This window comes from Schistocerca nitens, chromosome 6, assembly GCF_023898315.1.
Source record: "Schistocerca nitens isolate TAMUIC-IGC-003100 chromosome 6, iqSchNite1.1, whole genome shotgun sequence".
Taxonomy (NCBI): domain Eukaryota; kingdom Metazoa; phylum Arthropoda; class Insecta; order Orthoptera; family Acrididae; genus Schistocerca; species Schistocerca nitens.
In genome coordinates, this window is record NC_064619.1 from 689463787 (window position 1) to 689484889 (window position 21103).

The following is a 21103-nucleotide window of genomic DNA, read 5'->3' on the forward strand; positions in this document are numbered from 1 at the left end:
AGTCAGTTTATCCAGGTTCCATCTCCCATTTTCAACATTATCTTTCTCTTAAATGAAAATTTTCATAATTCATTATCAAAGTTAAGCTGTATGATTGGGATCACTTACCACACACTCTTAAACATTCCACTTATGAATAATGTTTTTTCTATGTGTTTGTTTCTCTCTTTGAAATAAAAAAGTCATTCTGACGTGAAAGTTTTTGGAGCAGTCAGTAATGCAATTGTTACATGGCCCAGAGTAGTACCTTGACTCTGTCGTTGCTGCCTTTCTGCCAGTTTTCCCTTGTTTCCAACAGTTCTAGGATCTTCAAGCAGGGTTTATGGTCTTTGTTGGTTGCAGTTTTTCTGGAAAATGGGATGCTGAGTGCTCTGCATTAGCAGTGCCAAAAGCTGGAAATGCCTTCATTCATTACCACTATGTTTTCAACCATTTGCATTACTAAGATACAAATATAAAATCTTCAGACGACTTTATTGAATTTAATTTTCAACAGTCATTTGGCAGATAATGGTTGTTGTCCCATATTAAGTCTTTCAGTGGAAGGGATAACAGCAAGTAAAACAAAAATTACAGACGTTTTTAAAATAACATTTGAAATATGGCTTTTCACAGTTCCTATGTATAAACATTGTAAATCTGATGGTAGCAGCTTACTAATATTGTTAATTCATACTAATCTATTGTTGAGAATATGTCTAGATTTTCCCTCAAGTCTGGGGAGGATTCTTCATTTCCCATGTGAAGAACTGTTATCCTAGATGTGACAAAAGATCAGTGGGAGGGGTTGGTGGGCTTTGTCCCTAAATAGAAAGATCATACTACTGTGAAAAACTCTTATCTAATTGTGATGGTAATGAGGAACTGACATACATTTTGTCACTTTGGAGGTGGACAAATGTTAAGACCCTTTGAATATAAATGCAGACGCTAGTCAAGCCTGCAGGTTGTGCTGTGGTGTTTGACCACGAATGGTGCCTGTGCAATATCCGCAATACATGTAATTAAATAGTACATGACAGTGCGTATCCTTCTCTTCATCCAGTTCTCGTGGGAAGTATGCACCTCTAGTCAAACTATCAGTCTTTGATTCACTTAGTAGTAGTACATGCAGATGTGAAAATTTTGAAGTGTGCAGTTGCTGCCAACTACAGGGCATGAGAATTCTCAGTTGATTATTATATGCTCATGGATAAATCAGTGGTATGTTGGGATAATGAAACAGCAGAGTTTATGGGATGGAAACATACATGTGCAGAGTGACGAGCTGAAGGGAAATACATGGAAGCATGCTAATGTGGCAATGAAACAGCAGTCTGTGATTAATAGTGGTCTTGAAGTGGTAAAGAAAAAGAAAAATAGTGAATTTCATTCTTGAATGTTTCAATTTTGAAAGCAAACATTCCACTCCACAAACTAAGATATCGATAGTGGATATGTGAATTAATTGAAAGTGAGCTATAGCTTCCAACGAGACTGACAACTGTTATAACAAAGATCCATGAAAATCTGGCAGTGTTAGTCCTAGGTTCTTGTTTCAGCTGTAGGATGATGGTGATGTCATCAGTCCTGAGATTGCAGAAGTTCTGTCATGTGTATCTTGAAATGCAGGCCTCAGCAGTGTAAATGCATTGCCTGACTGAAAAAAGTAAAGTACACAGAAGACATGGTAGGATGTCAGTGTATCTTCGTACAAACAATTGGCTGATACATAGATGATTGGAGTTGCAATTAACTGTGACAATCCAGATTCGTGGGACATTCGGACATGACAGTGGCTCGATGTTGGACTGCGTGATAATGTTAGGGCAAGCATACTTGTCTCCAAGGTTCTAGTTGAACATGTCTGAGCACCAAAAGGGACGACTGCTGTATTGTGCACCAGGTCACTGTAACCCTGTCACATCTGTTTCTGCCATCTAAGAAAAAGTTAGACTCCCTGCAGTGTTCTGTTGTCCCACACCTTTGATCAGAGACTAACAGCAGCTGGACTAAGGGATTACCGTCACACGCATAGGCTGCCATTAACATAACACAGATGGCTGCACTTGGGAGTGGTGCCATGACTGCTACCATATTTCAACAGGAAAGTTCTTGTCTACACATGGCAGTTTTGTCCATGAACTGTGTGTCATGGTGCATTCCCGCTAACAGTGAGATCCCTGGATCTGTCACCCATAGAACATGTAACGGACCAACTCGGATATAAACTCTTGTCCTGGTACCAGTACCTAGGATATTAGGATATCAAGGTCCATTTGCAACAGTTTTGGGAGGTTGCCTCAGTAGAGGATACAACACCTTTGATATCCTTCCCAACTGAACCAGTGGATGCATCCAGGCAAGGGTTAGGGGGGTTAGTAATGTCACAGTGGTAAGTGGGCTCATACTGCCAAATTCTTTGTAAATTTGACTTGACTTTGTAATCATTGCAGTAACATTACATACTCTCTCAAATTCTGAAGTTTTATTTTGTGCCATCTTCCCCATCTGGGTGTTTTGCTTTTTTTTTGCCAGGCAGTGTATTATGAAGGGTTGCAGATCCTCCTTGAATTATTGAAAAAGAAACTTTCATGCCCGAAGGAAACGTAGACAGACATTATCAGATGCTCACAGGCACTGAAACATTAGCATCCACAGTTTGCTGATGTCATGCTGAAGCAGTTTGGTTTCTCTGGTCCAGTATAGGCTCAGAGTGGCTATTCTCGCACTACAGTGAAGTGTGGAGAAAACTCGCAAATTATAGCAATAGCTTTTTTACTTATTAGTGTGCGGTTTATTTTGTGTAATTGAGTGGATTTAATTAATTGGCATAAAGGTTTCTTTTTGTTTCCAAATTCAGGAACAATTAACAGGAGCTGTTACTCCTGTAACCAATGGAGATCCATCTGGATATAATAATTTAATAGAAAAGGCTGATATTGCTTCTGCTGGGTACAGTATTAGACTCCATGATACAAATTTTCAGCCAAGTCTTCATGTAGGCATAAATCCTACATATGCTTTAAGTACTAGTAGTTTAAATAGTGATGTTACAAAATATACAGATACACAAATGTTGTTTGAAGTTATAGCTGAATGTTCTATATATTCATATGGTTTAGAAACTCATTATCCTCGAGCAAATGTACCAAATATATGTGATGTATAATGTCCAATAAATACAATATAATTTAGAGATATATTTTTATTGTTGACATAAAACAACAAATAGGAACACATTTATCATAAATGAATGCACCAATTTTTGTGTCATTATTTATAGTGCACTGCCAACTTACAGAAATATGTTAGAGAAGGAAACAGCTTTTGGAGCAGAAAATAATACGAAAATCAGTCATAAAATAACAATTTTTTTTTTGTGTCCCAAATATTACATTGTTAACTGGCTTGTGTGTCAACACCTGTTTCAGTCTACACTGTCTAATACATCATCTGGGTTTACTATTTCATTACATCTCTGCCTGGATTTCATACTAGCATATGAGACAGTTGCATTAAGCCACATTATCACATGTATATCACTCCTGGCTTTGCTTTTCAGACAGAGAACGTGTCTTTTGTGCAAAAATGACATTTCTTTTTTCATTAGTTACCGATTCACTAGGTCAAAACATAAAGTAGGACAGGATTAGGTAAAGATAAGACAGGAAGGTGACCATGGCCTAATCATAGGAACTGTCTTAGCATTCACCTTAACAACTTAGGAAAACTCCAGTCAGGATGGCTAGAGAGGTATATTGCACTGCATCCCGAACAGAGAAAACTGAAAACTAACAGCAAAAACATTATTTTGCAGAGGCAAACACTGCATAGATTGCACATCAGTTAGCAAATTAGCAAGTACTCAACAATAAATCGGGGACTGGTAACCCTATATGCTAACATATTCACTTACATTTTAGAAATACTTCTCAACGAGAAATGACTTTAACTCTTCCCCAAAAGCCATTTCCTTGTCGAACATATTTGCATGTTGGCAGTGCATTAAAATGAATGACACAAAAGTGGCCCTGTTGTTTTTGAGTAAGAGTTGTTCCTGTTTGTTCCACATCATAGCCTGCTGGTTGTTGAAGTATCCATGAGGTGGTTATGGTTACATGCAGCATCCTGAATGTGACAAATCTCTCAGTGCGTCAAGTGAAAAGCACATAACGATGCAAGTGCAGGAGTGTTCTCAATCCCCTCCTTTATTTCCGTAATGAATTAGGTTTGATTTTATTTTTTTTTCTGCCTAAGTTCTGGAAAAGTGTCATAGCACATCTGTTTTTCTGATTTTATTTTTAAGGAAGTTCTTGGATCAAAAAACTTGGAGAGAGAGTAATCTATTAACAGGATCCTGAATTCCATTCGTTTCATCAAAGTACTCAGTGTGTGTATTGAAATAACTGTTACAAAGGACAAGTTACTGAATTGAAAGATAAACCTGAACATTTGAAACTTGTAAAATTATGTTCTTGATGATCATTTCAGCCTTCTTTAGCTGCAACTTAGTTTCCACCTTCCAACTCACATTTGTGTAATCAAGTTCTGAAAATTCATTCCCCCTACCCCCACCCCCATCCCCGAAAGGTGATCTAGTTCCAAACTATTATTCAAAAATTTCACTATTATTCAAAAATTTCATCATTTTTTAAAAATTGATAATTGATTTCTGTGAACCACACTGCGCGGATTGTACTGTTTATATGATTTAACACACTTCATCAGAGACACTTCAACCTGGGTGTGAAACAAATGCTTTGAATAAAAATTTGCTGTTTTCCCAACCTATGAACATTGTAATTACTACAGGCTATCAATAAGAACATGTCACTTGTTCTTAGGATTCAATGTTAAAATGTAACCCACACATCTAGTACATCCTTCACTGCCGGTGTGTTAAACAGTCTCCATTGTTTATGGATTCTCCTGTGAAAGTGATGGTATTCTAATTCTAATGTGATTGCTTCACCCAAAAAATTCTTTAGAAAGGTAGTTTAAAATGTTTGAGATGAAAAGAATTATTCCTGCCAGAGAAATTCAGAAATCAATCAAAAATTGCCTATGTGAGTATATTTTATATTGGACTGATTCAGTAGTCTTGCACTAAAGTTTATTTAGTACATTTGTTCTTTAATTGTATTAACTTTGAAATTCCTCTGTATCTTCATCTTTAAATGTCTTATGGTTTACTTGTTAAATAGAATGTTACATATATAATTGACTTGTGGTATTTACAACTTTAAATAGAAATATATTAGCAAGAGGATGCAGGCTGAACTGAAATGAAGAGAGTAAAACAATCTGCACATAATTGTATACATAACTGAGCAATTTATTGCCAAAGCTATCCAGTCATTTCTCATATTACATTCATGTTATGCAAATGTTTGTTGCTGCAGATGGATGAAGAAGATCCAGTTCCTGAAATTACACGTGCTCATTTTGAAGAAGCCATGAGATTTGCAAGAAGATCTGTATCAGACAATGATATCCGCAAGTATGAAATGTTTGCACAGACCTTGCAACAGTCCAGAGGATTTGGAACGAATTTCAGGTACGTAAAATATTTCCTGAGCTGCTCATACTTGTGTAACAATATACACAATCACTAGTACTTTGGATCTACATGGGACAATTAAAGTTCTGGAGAAAACGATAAACTAACCAAAATATTTGTAAGCAAGTGAAATCTGAAACTTGTCTGTGTCTCTCCTTCTGAAATCTTCGTTATTGGAACTTAGGAAGACTGAACTTATGTGACTGAACTTATGTCTGTCCAAATTTTGCATTGTTTGCAAAAGTTGTTCGATCTCTAGCAATATCTCATCATTGGTAAAAGGATACTAAATTTGTGTGTAGTTTCTCCTTCCATCAAGGGGAAATTCATAAAGATACTATTTTCTAGTGAAAATAGTATTAGTGAATTTACATTTGTTTAGTTCAAATCTCTGTCCATCTGCCCAGACTTAGCTTTCTAGGGTTTTCATAAATCATTTAAGACAATTATTGTCAGATGGTTCCTTTCGAAAAGGACCGTAGGCTGTGTTACATACAGATTAATAACAGAGGACAAAAAAGATCCTAACCAACAGGGTGCAGAGACGGACAGGTGTGTCATTTCTCATTGATGACAATCTGTCTCAAACCTGGCAGGAATTTCTGTTGTCAGTGCATGCAGGTCCATGTCCTCAAATTCCAAATGAACATTGTAAAGGACATTGCGTACTGTGAATATTTCAGTCGGGTACCTTGCAATAGGCCATTGCTCTCAGCACCACATAAAGCTACACACCTTCAGTAGACCAAAAATTACAGAAACTGGACAGCTGCTCTCTGGAGAGGATTTGTGATTTTTGCCATTTTCCAAATTATACAAGGCATTGAGTGCACTGATGTCCCAGTGTGGTGTTAACCGATAGTGCAGTGTCATTCATGCCGGAGGTGGGTCAGTGATGTTCAGAGGTGTTTTTTGTGTGATGTCTTTTGGCTCTGCAGTGAGGTTACCATGAACATAACTGGGATATTTGTGTGAATATTCTCCGTGACAGGGTTGCCCTTTCTCTACATCTTCATGGTGGGTATGCTGTGGACATTCTGATACTTGTAGACAATATCTGTGTTCACAGGTGTGCACAAATGCTCATTTTATGAACATACTGGTACCTTGTCGCAACCGGACAGGCTCACTGAATCGCCTATCTTAATCCCATAGAAAGTGACTATAGAAAGTGACTGGTGAAACATATCAGTCAACATGGCTGCAACTTCTAGATCTTTGTAATGGAATCATCAATAAGTGGCTTCAGCTAGGTAGACATACAGTATAACCCCCCTTTCACATTCCTGGAATTAACGTTTTCCCACCATTTACGACATTTTTTCGCTCCCATCAAATTTCTCATGTCCACAATCTTAACTCGCACCTAAATTTGCGTTAACATATTTATAATTTTCCTGCAGTTTATGCTTTATGAAAAAATGTTCATGGAGAAAAAACTTGACTTAAAATGACGTTGGCATGAAGTCGGCCATCAAGTGGTGCTTACAAACATTACGTGGTTAAGTTTCTTTACACCAGGGCGCTCCGCTGCTCGGACTTGGAGTGGAGAATGTGTAAAAGTTGGAGCAATTCGTGCAGTATCTCTTGCCGCTGCCAAGCTCCACTCGGCGTGGTGGCTGATGGGAGTAACTAGCTCACCGTTTACGTGGTGCTCCCATAATCGGATTTCAGAGTTCCCAATACCAGTTCTGGGTGGTAAAGATTCATTGGAATAAATATATCCTCACCAATCACAACCATTTCCAAACCATCTCTACTCCACATATGCAAATTCGTAACTGTTCTGATCATCGCTACACCTTTGTTGAATTATATTTAGCGTGTTTTGTTGTTTAGCCACTAGTAGCACAAGTTTACATCTTTCTGGTTTAAACACAGCACCAATTATGTACTTTATCATGCAGGACAAAATGTGTGTTTAGAGAAATTATTCTTGTTGTCAGATGCAGTATTTACATATGTATTTTTTGTGGTGTTACTTAAACAATGTATGTGATTTTGTGTGTGTATATGTGTGTGTGTGTGTGTGTGTGTGTGTGTGTGTGTGTGTGATTTATCTGCATAACTGAGGAGGCACAGTACCTGATAAACTCAAAAAGACGAATACAGTGCAAGAGATGCAGAACAACATACATGCAAATGCCACAAAAATACTTAATGTAAATATTTCCATTTAACAAGGAGAAAAAATTCTCGAAACACATTGAGCTTAGTGTGAAAAAATACATAACTCGTGCAGTGTTTCATTATTTAATGAATAAATGGCAGCTGCAAGCTTGCCAAAAGCATAGATTATGACTTACGAAATTGAGTCAGACATTTCTACTTCCCAGACAGTTATCAGCTCCCATTACATCAGCAGTTTTCATTAGATAATAAACTTTTGTCCGATAATAAAGTCCTTGACAAGTATTTTGATGCCTATTGTGCACATACAGTGCAAAAATGCAAGGGGGAATCCTATACGAAACTTCTATGGCTTAAAACGTTATTTCCCACATTTTACATTTCCCACATTTTACACAATTTTTTTGAAGTCCCTTGAAAATTGTAAAAATGAGGTTTCACTCTACCTGAAGAAAGTTATGGAATTTCTTTTGCATCAAATTGACTCTTATAGGCAGAGTTACAAAATACTAGTGTGATGTATCCTGGGTAAGAATTTTTGGTCCAGTGTGATCATGTAGAAGAGTACATGACCTTTCTGCTGCCTTTTCCACTTGTTGCTTGTGGTCAACAGTGTAAGAAATAAGTCAGTTCAGTTCAGTTCAGTGCAGAAAGGAGCGCTCCAGTAGTTTTCCCTCCACTTACCACGCTATGGGAAGAAAGTAAATGTAATAGAAATGTCAAGAAATACTTCTATCAACACCTAGCTAGCACCCGAGTTGGTGGTGAGCCTTTTTGAGTAAAAAGATTGTTCCTTGTTGAACATATTTAAGAAAAATTCTGGGAAGTAGCACTCATTAGCAAAATACTCAACGACTGAGTTCCTATTATAACAGCAGTACCTGCTCAGTCACAGATATTGCTCTCCTGCAAGAAGCTCGGTGACATCTGTCACCGTCACCAACCAAACAGTCCCAACATGATCCAGGGCATTATTTTTCATTGAGATTTCACATATGCAGATGAAAAACAAAATGGTTTGTTTTCCATGTCTAGTGGAGGCAAAAGAATAAAAGTGGGCACTGCAGCCTTCACTTAGGCTTTCAAAGGGATGGATTACCTGAAAAGATCAAAGTAATGGTCTACTTTGTGATTTAAATCCTTACTTTCCACCACCCAAGCAGTGTTTCAAATGTTTTTTGGCACATCAGCACACAACACCAGTACCTCTATATGTGGAGGACCTTGTTCCTGTTCTGAGTTGAAGAAAGAATATGTATGCCTCCATCCAATTCAAATGACCACAGACTTCGCAAACATGGTTACTGATCCTCCATCTATGATAAAGGAGAAGTCATCTGCTTTTTCCTCAATGTAAGACCCAGATGGATGTGCGTGTGAGGTGATCGAGGACTCCCTGTACCTCTGTTCCCACTATGCCAACATGTAGAAAAAGTCTTGCTCATCTGGCATCCATGCCCAGCAGAGGGTTACCGTCCTCTGAACCTTCCCAACAGATCAATGTTGCCCTTTGGCTCGACATGGGCTCTTTGGAGGCAAGAGTTACGGGCTGCAGGATAGCTTCTTGATACACGACCAAATAATCCCCAACCAGAGTTAAAACTGTGCAAAAACATATACCTCTTAATTGTCATGCCTGTTTCAAAAATAAGGGTTGCTCTGCAATGGCATTAGCTAGTGTATGATAATATATGGCTGTTTGGGTGTGGCATCTGTGGGTTTTATTCAGTGGAATGCTGCTCTCTGTCCAGACAGAGTGCTGACTTCATCCATCAGCTACCTTTCCCTATTTCTTGGGCGATTTCAAAATGCACAGCACATTGTGGTGGTGTTACAACAACTAACATAGGTACTCTGACGAAACAAGTAATCACAAAAACTCAGTTTAGAGTGGCACTTAAAAAGTATACAGCCGCCAATCCCTCGATTGTAGCCCCAGCTTTCTCCCATAATTCCAGTGGACGGTACATGACTGCTCTCTTTGAGAGCAGTCATTCCCCGATTGTCATGACCCTCCCACAGTTACCCAACTGAGCACTCTAGACAACAGGGCCAATTGGCATTCTTTCAACACATGAGAGACAACTACTTCAGTACTAAAAGCAGCAGTATTGGCAAGTCCCCTTTCTTCAGCGACATATTGTCAGAAACCAGGCTCGTTTTGGTCATAGGAAATCGCTAAGACAGTTAAAGATAGCCTGTGGATGCTCCAACAATATAAACTTTGCCTCTTTAGTGGAAAACCTCATTGCCTGTAAAAGGCTCTCAACCTGCCCACACTACTTTATAAAACACCAGAAGAAAGAACATAGGGAAACGTGTTCCTACTGTAGGAACCCATACCTCTTGTTCACAATTATTGGCCAAGTTTCATTTTATCTGTAGTCACTGACCAGCAATCAGTATTTCTGCTGTATCCTCGAATTTAGCAATATTGATTCGGAATGTACTATTACCACAGAAAGCTTTGTGGTGTACATTGCTCAAGCATCTGCATCCAGTGACTACTACTCAGCTTTCTATCTAGGGTAGAAGATAAGAACCTGTTTTTCACTGCTCAATGTCTGGAACCATATAATGCTACTTTCAGTGAATGGGAGCTCCTCAGTGATTTGGTCCTTGGTTACAATGGGGTGCTTTATCCTGGTGGAATCTGTGGATTACTGACACCACATACTTGAGACTTCAGTCATATCTGATGTATGGGTGTGTTTCCATCCTAGTGGAGGAAAAGCACGATTGTCCCAGTTTTGAAACTGTGTTTGTGAAATGGATGGCCATAGACCCAGCAACCTCATTAATTTTCTGTGTTAAGTTGCTTGATGTGTGGTGCACTGACAGTTATGTGTGACTCTTGAGATTAGGGGTTCTTTGTACAACATTCAGTGTAGATTTAGAGGGGCCAACTGACTTAAAGAAGTTGACCGGAGTCTGCTTAAGGACAGCCTATGCATGTTGCCAACATCTCACTTACTGTTTTCTTGAGTTAAGGAAGTACTGTGTAATTTCGTGGCTTTACCTCACTGTGTGAGTGAAATTTTAAAGTCCCCTCCCCTCCAGATTATTTTTTTAGTTTTTCCTATCTCTCTGCGTGGTTCTAGCCAGCTTTGTAATGCTCTTTAGCACTCTCCATATACAGGAGAATGGAGACCCGCTGAGCCCATACTGCGTGTGGCCCTTTTTCTGATTGTAATTAATGGCTTGCAGAGCCTGTGGGGCCTATGGTCTCACTGTCCCTATACGTAGACAACTTTTGTATTTACTAAAATTCTTCATCCATGAATGTTGTTGAAAGCCAGCTGCAAAGTGCCATCAGGAAAGCACAGTCCTGGGCTGTCATCGGTTTCAGTTTTCCACTACAAAGATGTGGTATGCACTTCCGTTCACACACAACTGTTCATCTACATCCAGAATTTCACCTTTGTAATGGATGGCTCATTTTGGTAAGAGTCTGATTATTATTATTATTATTATTATTATTATTATTATTTTACTGCTTAGTTGACATGGTTACCACATATTTGACATATTAAAAAGAATTACCAGTTGAAACTGAATGCATTCTGCTTCCTCAGTCTTTTCTCCAGGAATGCAGAAAACATTGACCCTCTCTAAGAAGCACTTGTCCTATCCAGACTGCATTACAGGTGTCTTGCTTATGGATCAGTGACCACTTCAGTGTTAAAACTACTGGATCCTATTCACTACAGTGGGATCCATGTTGCAACTGGTGCCTTTGCCCCCTTCCAGGTTTACTTCACGCCCCTCCATCCCCATGGTTCAAAACATCAGCCAAATACCTGGTCACACCTTTCTATTGGATCAAAGGAAATTTTAGACATCTCAGCATTTTGGATTTTGTTTCTTTTGGCACTGAGCAGATTTTATGGTTCCAGTTATCTGTTCTGCCAGTTTTGAAGGTATAAAATGACATTGGTGGCTGTGTCTTCTCACCTTCTGCAGCCCCTGGGTAGCTCATAGTCCATTTAAAATTACTCAATAGTCACTTGGTGCTGCAGTGTTGTCACGTCAGCTGCCGTTCTGTTAAAGATGACATGTAAAGACGGCAGATCACTTAACAAGTGCTGAAATGCTGTTCATGTTATGTGTAGTGATGTTGGAAGCTGCTGCTGTCAGATATGGCGTGAATGCGAGATGCTCTGTCTGCAGCTGATTTAAAACAAGCAATGACTGAACTGCTGCAGGCAATGCATTTTGTAGCCTTGAATTTACGCCCGTGTCCTAACGTAACCTCTTCATGTGCAGTGTATCAGAGAAAAGCTTGGACAGCAATCTTCAGCAGAACTGTTAATCGTGCTCACTTTCCTTACAGCGACTACTCAGAAAAAATTCAGTTTCAGCACTAAAAATCTTTCTTGTGCTGTGCAAGCTGACATGATACCGATTGATGAGCAGTTCTGGTTGGAATTCATTTACAAGTTATGTGTGACACAAGCATATTCCAAATGTAAAAAGAATGATAGGAAGAAAAATAAGAGTAAATAAAATATTAAAAATGAAACTACATTGGAACCAATTAATTGAAAATAATAAGAAGTCATTTTGATAAAGATTTAAAAATCAAAAAATTCATCACTCGCCAGGATTCGAACCCACGACCTTAGATTTCTCAAACTTAAAGGCTTAGCACTGTTCTATGGAAGATCAAAAGTTACTAATGTTAAATTTATTGATCTGTACGAACAGTTGCAATGATCATTTGCTGGCTTCAGAAGTTTGGTTTCCCATCAGGTTGTACGAAGTTTACCTTCTGCAAGCCAAGCTCTGTGATGATAATATTTGAATATGTCAAGTCGAATCATATTTTGTACAAAAGAATCCAGTAGTCTGTTTAGTGGTGTGTACGAAATGTGTGTGATTTCGTTGCCATTGTTTTGTGTGTGGTGTTCTGAGTGTGTTTATCATGTGTGATGAAATGCCAAATAAGAGCTGGATCCAGTATTTGGAATTCAAGCCCAAGAAGAAAAACTGCCAGACAAGGAATTGTAAGTGAACTGACAGTCTGTTGTGGCAGTTTTGCAATGGCAAACAGTTCGGGCACAGCATTGAGTGCTCTGTTTGGAGGAACACCTCCAACAAATGAAGTGTCAGTTGTCAAGTAATTTAATCAGACGATACACTCTGGTTGTAGTTCATTTTTCAGCAGAATTAGTTGCTATAAGGCCTCCATTATACTTGCACTTGCATTCCTGAACATTTTCAAATCTGGAATGATACTCTAAGCAGCCAGTGTGAAGCTGATGCTCTCCACAGAATTAAGTTTTGACCATAAGCACTCCTTGTTTCTCATCTCCATGATAATTGGATTTTAATTGGATACCTTTGGACACAAGTCATGTAGTGATTCTTGGGAATGATCTTGTAGACCAGTAAGTAAAGGAAGCTATGTTGATGGAAACTCAGAAGATAAGGATACCAGATTCCTACTTACGGTCAACCCTACAGTTTCAGCTTCTGGAGGCTTGGAACAAGGAATGGCTCACTGTGGCCAATCTGAACCACCTACATACGTCAGCCGCACTTACTGTGCAGTATCGTACGTGAGCATGACAAGTACCAAACTTTCTGTTTTCAACTGCAGAGTGTGCTGTCCACTTGTTATAAGCCGAGCGGTTCTAGGCGCTTCAGTCTGGAACCGCGCGACCGTTACGGTCGCAGGTTCGCATCCTGCCTTGGGCATGGAGGTGTGTGATGTCCTTAGGTTAGTTAGGTTTAAGTAGTTCTAAGTTCTAGGGGTCTGATGACTCAGATGTTAAGTCCCATAGTGCTCAGAGCCATTTGAACTTGTTATAAATGCAGCACACCATGCCACAAATTACTTCAACAGCTACTTTAGTATGAATGTCATTTGGATACTCCCTTCTAGCACAAGTTTCTCTGAACTACAGAAGGGGAATTGAGTCCCCAGCATATACTGTACATTTGCAAACCCTCTGCCCTAAACCTCTGCTAACCTATTTCCCACTGCCTCCTGCCCCGAACAGATCGTCTACTGCCTTATCACAACTCTCTTCCTTCCCAGATTTTAATTCTTCTTATTCTTTTACATCTGTCATTGGCCGGCAGACACATTGCCATTGTTCTCTTCCCTGATATTTTTCTTTTGGTGTATCTGATTGCATAACGTGTCCTGGGGGCCTCCAGCTGCTTTGTGGATGGGGCAGTTCTCCTTCCTTTACCATTTACCCCTCTCTCATGTCTACCTCTTCTGTCTTTGTTTTCCTGATTCTTAGAAACAATAGAATCCATTGGGATTTGTCTTTTGTCCCTCCTCTCTGGGGGCTATTTCTGTATTGACACACAAAGGTTCAAGGGATCAGTGATCTCATAGTTTTGTCTGTTTCACTCCGTCTGTCCCTTCGTTGCTACTTCCCCCACACATCCCTTCATCCATATCTCTCTCTCTCTCTCTCTCTCTCTCTCTCTCTCTCTCTCTCTCTACACACACACACACACACACACACACACACACACACACACCTCCCTCGTCTTAAATCTCTCTTTGCAACATGTGCTTCACACTATCTTGCTTCCCCATCCTTTGTGAATGGGTACACTCCTGACAGATGATCTGGAGCTCAAAAGCCAGTTAGTACTGTCTTACATTACATGTCTGTATGCCATGTATCAGTCTGCCAAAGCTGAGGGCTTGCTTTTCCTATATATTACGTATTATTCCATCCAGGAATTTCCATTATTGTCCTACTTACAATAAAGGTGTCCAGGACTGCATGGTGATCTTCCCTTAACCCTTCTCTAAGGGAATCTAATATCCTTTGCCATCTATGTATCAGCCATACATGTTTGGTATGGTCGTATCTTCAGGTGTAAGGAATGCTCTGCTGTCATCATGATAGCTCTGTTAGTGGCTTACATCCTTTTGGTGTCCCAACTTCGCTTATTTGTGGTAAACACTGAAGCAGAGAGTGGTTCGTATATTTTCATGTGAAGCTCATTACCATGGTATTTACAATCTTTCAGTGCTTTTACCTTCCCCCCCCCCTCCCACCCCCTCCCTCTCCCTACACCAGTATGTTACCTTTTTCACCTATTGTGGCTGAAACATCAAGCCTGTTTTCTATACTGACTGCTAGTCCGGTGTAGAAACTGACCACCCTTCGCAGTCTAGACTCAAGAGGAGATGGACTCAGATTGCTTCAGACTAGCATACCTCTTCTACCTTGTAACATTTCATTACCTTTAGAGGTTTTTTCCTTATCTCTGTTTTTTCCTCTTTCTCTGTCTGAGATGATGCCACAAAGATAAATTTGGCAGTCCGTCATTTATCTTGTCCTGGAAGGATGCAAGTCTTTGATTATTAAATGGACAAAAGGGATCATGATTCAAATGTTAAGTCCCTTTCAACCCACTCCAAAATTCCTGTGTGTGTTCTGTCTCTGATGAACTCATTGAGGGGACATTAAATGTGCCATATTTTTTGTTTCTGCATTCACAGTTAATACAAGTAATATAGGCTATACACAGCTTGTGCAATTGTAAGAACAGTCTTACTTAGGTCTCAATAAGACTTTCATTACATATTCAAAAGATGGTATATAACTTGTATTAAACTATAATCTTTCCTTTAGTTTGATTAACATAACTTTTCATCACTATTCTCCCATGCCTTAAACAAGACTTTGACACATTTTAATAGCAGAGATTGTGGAATGCAGCATATAACACACTCTTCAGTAGTTAGTGCCAATTCAGCTTCAGTATGTTACTACATTGGTGTCAGAACAGATACATGTGTTGTCATTGTATGTGAAACTTGAAAAACAAAACAAGAAAAAGCATTTTATTAGCAGATAATGTAAATCCTCTCAAGGGTGTACATTTTACCAGCAAACGTATGGGAACAGGCACTAGAATGAAGAGATTTTTACACTTACAAGGTGTACAACTTTGCTTCCGCCATTTGCCAATAGGTGGCAACAACGGTAAGTAGCAGTCAAAAGAAACAGATCACAGACGTCGGGCAGTTAGTTGGACATCGGTCAACATAACCTCATCAAAACATTAGTCGATTTGTGTCTGCATCATAAAGTTGTTCTTGGTTGAAAATGTCAGTTTATGACCCTAATTCTCGTCATTTGCGGGAGGTGTTACTGTTTTGTTTCAGTATGAAGAAAACAGCAGCTGCATCTCATCAAATGCTCAAAAGTGCGTATGGTAAGGACACTATTAGTGAAGGAACGTGTCGTGAGTGGTTCCAATGCTTAAAGAACGGTGATTTTAACGTCGTAGACCAGCATAGTGGTGGAAGAGATAATGTTTTCGAAGATGCAGAATTGGAGAGATTGCCGAGTGAAGACTCGCATCAAACTCAAGAAGAATTGGCACGATTAATGGGAGCGACACAGCAAGCCATTTCAAAATATCTCAAGGCTATGGGCATGATTCAGAAAGAAGGAACTTAGTCCCGTGTGAGCTGAAACCAAGACACATTGAACAGTGTATGTGTGTTAGTGAGCAGTTGCTTCAGAGGCAAGAACAGAAGGGATTTCTGCATCACATTGTGACCGGGGATGAAAAATGGGTTCTTTACGATAACCCTAAACGCAGAAAATCATGGGGATATCCCAGTCATGCTTCCACGTCGACGGCCAAACCGGATATTCGCGGCTCCAAGATTATGCTCTGCATTTGGTGGGACCAGCTCGGTGTCATGTACTATGAGGTGTTAAAGCCAAGTGAAACAATCACAGGTGTTCATTATCAGACGCAATTAATGCATTTGAGCAGAGCATTAAAAGACAAACGGCTGCAATACAGTGAGAGGCATGATAAAGTGATTTTCCAGCACGACAGTGCTCAACCCCACATTACAAAACGTATTTGGAAACATTAAAATGGGAAGCCCTACCCCACCCGCCATATTCTCCAGACGTTGCTCCTTCTATCACCTGTTTAGATCAATGGCGCATGGCCTGGCTGGCCAACACTTCCAATCTCATGAAGAAATCACAAATTGGATCAATTTGTGAATTTCTTTAAAAGATGAACAATTTTTCGGCACGGAATTCGTACACTGCCCGAAAGATGGGAGAAAATAGTGGCCGGTGATGGAAAAATACTTTGAATGATACATGTGTGACCAATTTGTTTCATTAAAGCCTCAAATGTTGGGGGAAAAACGGCAGAAGCAAAGTTGTACACCTTGTATAAATATTGTTAAATTTGTCCTCAACCTGTTTTATGATGCATTTTTAATATTAAAAAATTGCCGTTATTGTGAAGGGTACAAAAAAGATACTGAGAAGTATCAGTACAAAAGGATGGCAATGAGTTATGTACCACACAAAAGCTTCAAACACTGTCAACCATAAGTGAAATAAATGTATTTGTGTTTTTAGGAACAAAAACTCTCTGTTGAACGCAAAGAAAAAAGGATTGGATGAAATCTGGAATATGAGACTGATTTCTTGCACAGACCTCACATACATATCGAGTAAAGATACCTAATAGTTTAGGCACTAGACTGTCATGCTGGCTATCCTCATTTAGGTTTCCTGTGGCTGTGTTCTGTCCTTTAGGTCTATGTTAAAGTGAGATGTCACAAAGCTTAACAAGATCAGAGAGAGAGAGAGAGAGAGAGAGAGAGAGAGAGAGAGAGTGAGTGGCTGGCCAGTGGGAATGTCGTGGTATTTATGAGGATGTGACAGTGGTTAGGAGGGCAATGAAAGGCTGCATAGGTGGTGTGGGGAAGATATCATTAGAGAGAATCTTGAGTGCTTCACTAGAGAAATTCATAGCTTTGGCAGAGCAAAGTATTGAGGATGACAGCCAGGTGGAATGTTTGAAATAGTGTGACAACTTGACTTGAAGTTCTGGCTGCTAATTCAAGAAGATAGCAAACGTATTGACACATTTGTGGCTGGGTGGCGAGGGATGCTTCTGAATTTGAATTTTTTGGAAATGGGAGCAGTAGTAGTCTAGGGTGTAGGGAAGGGAATGTTTGCTATGGAAGGGGGGAGGGGGGTAGCTGTAATAGCTTAATTTAATGTTAAAGGTGTAGTGTTGCTGTCTGGGATTATATTGCAGTTGAAATACTATTATTTTTTTCCACAAAACTCCAACTCATCCTTACTGCTCCTTTCTCCATAGTTATTCAAATTGAACACGCACCAGAGATAAGAAATTATTTGCTTGTTTGTGTGTTTAGTTGTAGGTATTGTTAATATATGCATGGTAGGTAAATGGCAGAGAAAGATAAAATTACCAACGGGATGTGAAGTATGCTACTGCCAGTCAATCTGTGTTGGAGTTAGTTTTTGCATTACATTGGGTTTGTGGCAGTATTAGTGTTCAGTTCTAAACAGGTGTTTTCCTTTGTTTGGTTATTAACAATAGCCAATAGTGTCTTTATGTGGTGTTACCTATTAAGTTGTTACCTGTTACAACTAGATTTTGTGTGTTTGTCAAACCTTTTTGAAAACGTGCTACTGTCATATGAGTAACAAGCATGTTAAATAGGAAGCACTTTAATTGTATTGTTGCGTAATTTTATGTGGAATTGCAGTAGTCGGGTATTTACAGGGGAGACGGTTTTACACAAGATGTTTGAAGTGTTGGGCTGACTTAGTGATTTGGTACATGAAATGATTCTAAAGATAGAGATACCTCTGTGAACTGTTTTGAAAAGCCATTTTGTTTTTCAGATTCCCAAGTTCTAACCCAGGTAATCCATCACAAGGAGGGAATAGTGGAAGCCAGCCAGGAACTTTCCAAGAAGATGGTGATGATGACCTGTACAGTTAAATGAAGACTGAATAAAAGCAATGAAGTTCAGTTATAATTGTGAAGAAAAATCGATACACAATGTCTGATTGTTCAGTAATAAGGCCAGTTTTCACAGCATACTGTGAAAACGTGTGATATCTGGAAATGTTTGCATTTGTGTACATTGCTTGAGATCATTGTGGTTGCTTCCATAAACTCATGGTTTTAAAACTGTGTGTATGTGTAAGATTCTGTGTATGGAAATGCGAATTGTGCCTAATGTGAATGATAAAATTAAATGCAGAACAACAACAGGTTTCACATTTATTCTTGCAGCATTCTCTGAACTTGGTTTGACACTATCAAACATCTTATATTGCATTAGTGGTTAATGAAGAAGCAGATGTTAATGTAATGCACTATTTTCGAAATTCATGCAAAATATTGATACTACTGATTTTGCTTTGTGGCTGTAATTGTCCTTTTGTAAACTAGTATTTTGAATGTCAAGTGTTTTTCATCATGCCAGTACAATGACTGGTGGTTGTTGTAAATATGTGATGGAAACACTAAAATAATTTATTATTTCTGTGATTTTTCCCAGTTTTCGTATTTTAAAATTCATTGCATACTTTTAATTAAGAGTATTCTGTAAGTTTGGAGAATGAATAAACAATGTCACTGTGGTATAGAACTTAGCCAACTGGAACCATTAGCCTTTGTGTTTTCAGTACTTTTTTTTACTTTTCTAGCAGGGTAATGTCTGTCTGTAGACTGGAACTTTTTAAGTAATTCAGAATAAAGTGTTAAATTCATGAAATCAGTTTTAGTTAAAAACTTGTCGTATTGTTCTTTAGTAGGCTATGTTTACTTTCCCTCTCAGATGAAATTACGTGTATTCGATATAATTTCTCGCTTTAAATATTTTTCTGCATTAGAATTTGTCCTTTTCCCAGCCTTGGTTAAGTGAGAACACATGCATTGTGATTGCTAGGAACATTATCAGCTTTTGTACTCCCGTTTGCCATTTATTTGATGTCATTCTTGACACTGTGGCTATGTTTATAAAATACTGCAAGCGTTTTTCATCTTAAATTATTTGTTTTAGTTCCGTACTTTCTGGAAAGTGTTAGAGAAACATGTTCTGGATGAAATAAAGTGTGTTTGTGAAACAGGCTTCCAGTTACTCAGTATACTGCACGTTTCTTTTGCCAATTTTGTAATTATGTGTTCATGCCATGTATCATGATCTTGTTTTAATTTGTGAACAGTCATTTGATCTTTGAAATGCTGTTGTGAAGAGTCAAAGTAAGTCAACTATGAAAAAAATCACTTTGCATCAAATACTTGTTCACTTTTTGAATGTTATTTGTGGTATACTGGGATTTCATGCGAATGACAATTTTTTGTGGTAATATTTGTTGACGAAAAGAATTGCATTGACAGTTAACAGAAGTGGTGGTGAAAATTCTCTTTTGATGTTACAGTTTTGGGATCAAAGTGGTACTATCGTAAAATGCCAGTAGCTGCAAAAAGATTCCTGATGTTATAAAAGACTCATAAATAGTGCTGATATACATGTTGTTGCCGCCGCCACCACCACCACCACCACCACCACCTCCAGCACCCCAACCCTCCCACCCCCACCCTTGATTTTTATTCCTCCACTTGAAAGACGACACTACATCCACTTTGAAGATGCTAAGACAAAATCAGTTATAATTTGAAAAAATCTTTCGGCTGTACCTGCAACATAAAAAAAGATGTTTCCCAGTTACGCTGTTATGTGAAAGCAGATACTGATGATTCAAGGCAGATTTAAAAAACCATAGTTTGGTATATGTGGAAGCTCTATTGGATGGTATTATGGAGATTAATTTGAAGTTAAAAACCAAAATTTATATAGGCTGTTGTTTACAAAGTGTTCTACAATTAAACAAAACAAGTAGCACTTGATTCCCAGTAAATTCATGCCAGTAACTATAGAGAGAAAGGAGGAAGACTTAAATAGTCTGTCCATACTACGCATGTGTGGAGACATTGCCCCCTTCAGAGAAAGTAAGGAATAAAGGTAACAATTCGCCAAATAATTCAGGTACCAAGTCATCAGTATGAACATGAAAAAGACTAAGAACATTGTTAGCTTTCATACCAATCTTCATTCAGAGCTGTGAGTACATAAACTATTTGTTCACTCCTTGAAGACACGGGCCACTGTGGGTGATTGGTGCTAGCTAATGCAATAAAGTTCAAAGGTTTTTAACCAGCTTTCCTTCATTATGAAACTAGTCCAATTTTGTTAGCAGGTGGCACTGAGATTGGCAATCTGATCATGTATACAAAAAGTGAGAATCACAATTGAAGTAAACTAAGCACAATTGCCACAACAATGCTAGTGCAATTGCACTGTCTGCTGGGCTATGGTTGGTTGGCAGTCTGAAAAATGAGTACTAATCCAAAACCGCACACCACCCTGTGGCATTTCTTGTTTCTATCTCGCACCATGCTGAGTGTGTTCTTCAAGAACACAAATGGCAAAAATAAACACACACTAGTTACCCAGCCCTGCTTCACACAAGTAGCATTAAGTCGAGCACAATAAAGAGTGTGAAATGCAAGGTAAACAAAGGGCACAGGCCTTTGATTATGTATCCTATGTTCTTCTATAGTATCTCCTACAGATGC

General features: G+C 38.9%; 1 protein-coding gene across 1 annotated transcript in view; it reads left to right on the top strand.

Annotated features, from left to right (window-relative positions):
• The window catches only part of LOC126262244 (transitional endoplasmic reticulum ATPase TER94), a 55729-nt gene extending 36139 nt beyond the window's left edge, over window positions 1-19590 (top strand). The window contains exons 13-14 of the mRNA XM_049958724.1: window positions 5385-5539; window positions 18358-19590. Of these exons, the coding sequence (XP_049814681.1) occupies window positions 5385-5539; window positions 18358-18457 (255 nt within the window). The 3' untranslated portion in view covers window positions 18458-19590. The remainder of the gene's footprint in view (window positions 1-5384; window positions 5540-18357) is intronic.
• The last annotated feature ends 1513 nt before the right edge of the window (window positions 19591-21103 follow it).